Source organism: Prunus dulcis, chromosome 1 (assembly GCF_902201215.1).
Source record: "Prunus dulcis chromosome 1, ALMONDv2, whole genome shotgun sequence".
NCBI classification, from domain to species: domain Eukaryota; kingdom Viridiplantae; phylum Streptophyta; class Magnoliopsida; order Rosales; family Rosaceae; genus Prunus; species Prunus dulcis.
Genome location: NC_047650.1, coordinates 4422307 through 4426555, shown reverse-complemented (window position 1 = coordinate 4426555; position 4249 = coordinate 4422307). Strand labels below are relative to the sequence as shown.

Here is a 4249-nt window from a genome sequence, read left to right as displayed (position 1 = left end):
TTAAAGGCATTAAGACTGTAGTGGCAGTTTTCTTCTAGCGAGTTTGAAGCAATCGTGACTAATATTGTGTTCAACGTAAAATAATTCTCTGAGTATTCCTTTATTTTATGCTCAGCACGTTTCAGAATTGATAAGTCATAACAATCTTGTTACCGAAACTTATTTTTTGTTTAATGATTATAATTTTAAATTAGCCTATTCACCTCCCTCTAGGCGTTCTTAATCATTCTATAAGTAATTTAATTGAGAATCACCCCAAAACTGCAGGTGTCTTTTTCGTTATATAGAAAGGAGATACTTGTAGGCCCGCCATTTGAAGAGGCTCGAATGTGTACACAGGTCTCCGCAAGGCATGAAGGGTCACGTCCCCTTATTCGCCCTCCTTGTTCGCTTTGCGCCAATTGCGCGCTTCCAAAACTCATACGTGGCAAGCGGACATGTCTCCGTCCATCTCTACCAAGCATCTGGACCCGATTGCGTCCAGGTTCCTTCCTTCCCATTTCATTTCATATTTCATACAAAAAAACGAAGACGAAAGAAGCTCTTCGAAAATTTATAAATTATCCTCTGCATTTAGCTCCCTCCCAACTCCAGATCGTCGCTTCAAATCCGTAATTCTGTTATACAGTCTGGAGTTTTCAGAAGCTGACGTTAGGAAGAAGACGATGACGAGCCCGAGAAAACGAGAGAGGGCCGATCAGGTGCAAGTGCAGCAGGATCCTCCTTACCATGTTCTTCATAAGCTGCCTCCTGGGGACAGCCCCTACGTCAGAGCCAAGCACGTTCAGGTCTTTTTCTTGCACCTCATATCATATACTTGTGTTTGGGCTGAAATGAGACGTTAGATTAGATTATGGGTATTTATTTAATTGCTCTGTAATTGTTCATTATGTTTATAAATTTTGGATTTTGGGTTTGGTCAATTGATGAACTTTCAGTTTCATCTCAATTTAGTGATGCCTTAGACAGAGATATGATTGTGTGTGAAATTAGGGAAGCTTTTAATTTTCATTAATGGGCCCTTTGAAGTTAAGCTTTTGAGGATTCAGTCAAAAAACAAAAAAGGGTTAAGTTTGAGAAAGTTTTGTAATGAAAAGTATTAAACTTGCACTTTCCTATTTGGAATTTAACTTTCCCTATGAAGTTATTCTAATCCTGTTTTCCGTGAGAATAACTCATGTGGGTTGGGTTGTTATGGACTCATGAATCATGACCATAGTGCACTATTAGAGTGAGAGTGATATGTGCCCTTTGATTTCATAACAAGTGTTTGCAATATCTAACTATATTGTTTGCTCTCTGTTTTTATTATTTTTTAATAGTTTCAAATTAATTTTCCTCCAAATGGCAAATGCTAAGAAGAAAGTTTGGAAATGCTTGCTCTTCTGGCCTGTTTGTAGAAATGGCATTAGAACTGAAATTCCAATCAGCAGAGGAATATGTTGAAAGTTATTTTTCTTATTGGTTATTATTATTGGAGATTTTTCATCAATTCTAAATGGCGTTGAAGCTTGCGGTGCTATTGTCTTGTTGTGTTCTCTTGGAGTCTCTCAGAGTAAATATTGGTGCCGTTTTTATATTTGATTGTGGATTGGTTATGATTTTTTTTTTTTAATCCTTTGGTAAATCTGAGTTTGGTAAGCAACTGTCAAATGGTCTACTATTTAGCTAATATTGTTCTGTTCATATGTTCTTTGTGCATATGCAGTTAGTTCAGAAGGATCCAGAAGCAGCTATAGTTTTGTTCTGGAAGGCGATAAACGCTGGAGATAGGGTGGATAGTGCCCTCAAAGACATGGCAGTAGTCATGAAGCAGCAAGATAGAGCAGAAGAAGCAATTGAAGCAATAAAGTCTTTCAGGGATCGCTGCTCTAAGCAGGCACAAGAATCCCTAGACAATGTACTAATTGACTTGTACAAGGTAAATATAGAAGATTAGCTCTCATTTCCAAGGCTTGATATCCTTTTCTAAAAGAGGCATATGGATATCTCATCAGCAAATGCCTATTTTTTGTAGCAGGCCTGTATGATCCTCATGACTTTAGACCCACCCTCAGTTCCTAACAAGGGCTAATGTTTTTTCAATTAATTGGCAATTGTGGTGATGTCTTCACTATCAATCACTCCACCCTCCTCTGTGGATATTAACCTCAAATGCCAAGGGTTTGGAATTTGTGCAGTTTTGGAGAACACTTGTGGGCTTATGCCCTCTCTTTCCTCTCCTCCCTGTTGGGAAAAAATTTATTGCAGAAGTTTGCGCATGATATAGAATGGTTTAGGGCTACCCACCCAAAACTTAGCTTTTGTGTCCAAAACCTAAGTAGCGTCGCACTCTTTCTGACCTAATAAGAATTTTCAGGTTTTGGAATTTGGTTCTCACCATATATGTGAACTTGGCAGAAATGTGGTAGAGTTGAGGAGCAAATAGAGCTACTGAAGCAGAAGCTTTGGATGATTTACCAGGGAGAGGCCTTCAATGGTAAGCTTACCAAGACAGCGCGCTCCCATGGCAGGAAGTTTCAAGTCACAATCAAGAAAGAGACTTCCAGGATACTGGTTAGTACTAAGCTACATTATTAACTTTTCTCTCCATCACTAAACCAGACTGCATAAAACTTGTGACTGTACCTAAACTGTTGCCTTTTTGAGATTTTGTTGAACTTGTCATTCAGAATTATTGGCTTAATAGAGAAGAAAAGAAGATTTAAAAATAATAAAAAACGCAGTATAACCTAGTTTTCTCTGTAGGTTGCTTTAGAATCTAAAAGTACTACAATCAATTATCCAACACAGTCCTGTTTTCTGCACTATTCTGTTTCCTAATTTGAAAACTCGTTAGGTTTTTCTTTATTTTGTAGATTTTGTTTTTGTAGAAAAAATATAAACAGAAAGAATCCACCTGCCTACTTACATATGCGGCATGAGTTGCTTGTTGGTCAGGCGATTCAGCAACTAAGTATAATCCTTGTGCTTTGCAAATAATTCTGATTTGGTAATAGAACAACATGATGAGAATTCTATCAGATTTTTGTACTCTTTCCATAACAGTTACAAAACAAAAATGAAGGTACGGTCATAAGCATCATTTCCTAGCTATAAGATTCACCTGTGAGCTAATGATGTATTTCATAATCAATGGCTGTTTTCTTGTGCAAGAACAAGCTTCTCAGATAATTGCCTTGATAGCCCCACCTGAAAGATCCTATTGTACATAAGCGCAGCTGACTTCAAAGTTTTCTCACCATGCTTCGTTTCCCCCATCATCCGAATCAAAATCTAATTAATATGGATAATGCTGCTTCTGAGCCTCTGAATGAATTGTTTTCCCTTCCTTTTTTTATTTGTCAAAGTTTGGAAGGGGAGGGGAGGGGGAAGGTGCATTTCACTTCTGTTTATGTCATCAATTATTTGCCTTGCCATCTCAAAGTCTGACCCAACAGATCTGTGATCAGGGGAACTTGGGTTGGGCCTACATGCAACAAGGGAACCATGTGGCTGCAGAAGTGGTGTATCGTAAAGCCCAAACCATTGACCCAGACGCCAACAAGGCCTGCAACCTATGCCTATGCCTGATCAAGCAAACACGATACGTCGAGGCACAATCAGTTCTTGATGATGTCTTGCAGGGCGCGCTTTCAGGATCTGATGAGCCCAAATCAAAAATTCGCGCCAAGGAACTGCTCCAGGAGCTAGAGCAATGTCAAACTGTAGTTTTGTCATCGAATTCATTGAGTTTAAATATAGAAGATGCTTTTCTGGAGGGGCTTGACCACTTGATGAAGCACTGGACCCCTCTAAGGTCTAGGAGACTTCCTATCTTTGAAGAGATTTCTTCATTTAGAGATCAATTAGCTTGTTGATTTTGTAGGGAGTGTGTAGATACTTCTCCTTCATTATTTTTTGATGTTTGTATGAATAGTATAGGAAAGTATAATCAATTGACCATCTGTTCTCTTTGCTCAAGTGGATATCTTGTCCACTTTTTGTACTTTTTTCTCTTGTTAATGAAATTTGTTTCCAATCAAAAGAATGAGGAAAAAAGCACTTTTAACAAACGAGGAATCAAAGGTATACTGGTCGTTGCAACCGAGTGAAAACTCGTCTGCTGTTAAAAAAACACTTTAACAAATGAGTAAAACCAAAGACGACGAGCTGAAATGTCTCAATATTGAAAAAAGAAATATTTTTCTCACCATTTAATGCTTACAATTATCACCACACTAATTGTCGTTGGATGAGTTGAATTTTT

At 38.2% G+C, this 4249-nt stretch overlaps 1 protein-coding gene across 1 annotated transcript; it reads left to right on the top strand.

Moving 5' to 3' along the window:
• Positions 1-389: 389 nt before the first annotated feature.
• LOC117624152 (protein SULFUR DEFICIENCY-INDUCED 2-like) lies at positions 390-4027 on the top strand. Its single transcript, XM_034355293.1, has 4 exons — positions 390-788; positions 1709-1921; positions 2401-2556; positions 3453-4027. Exons 1-4 carry the CDS (start codon positions 438-440, stop codon positions 3858-3860), a joined length of 1128 nt encoding a protein of 375 aa, XP_034211184.1. The 5' UTR covers positions 390-437; the 3' UTR covers positions 3861-4027.
• Positions 4028-4249: the final 222 nt, after the last annotated feature.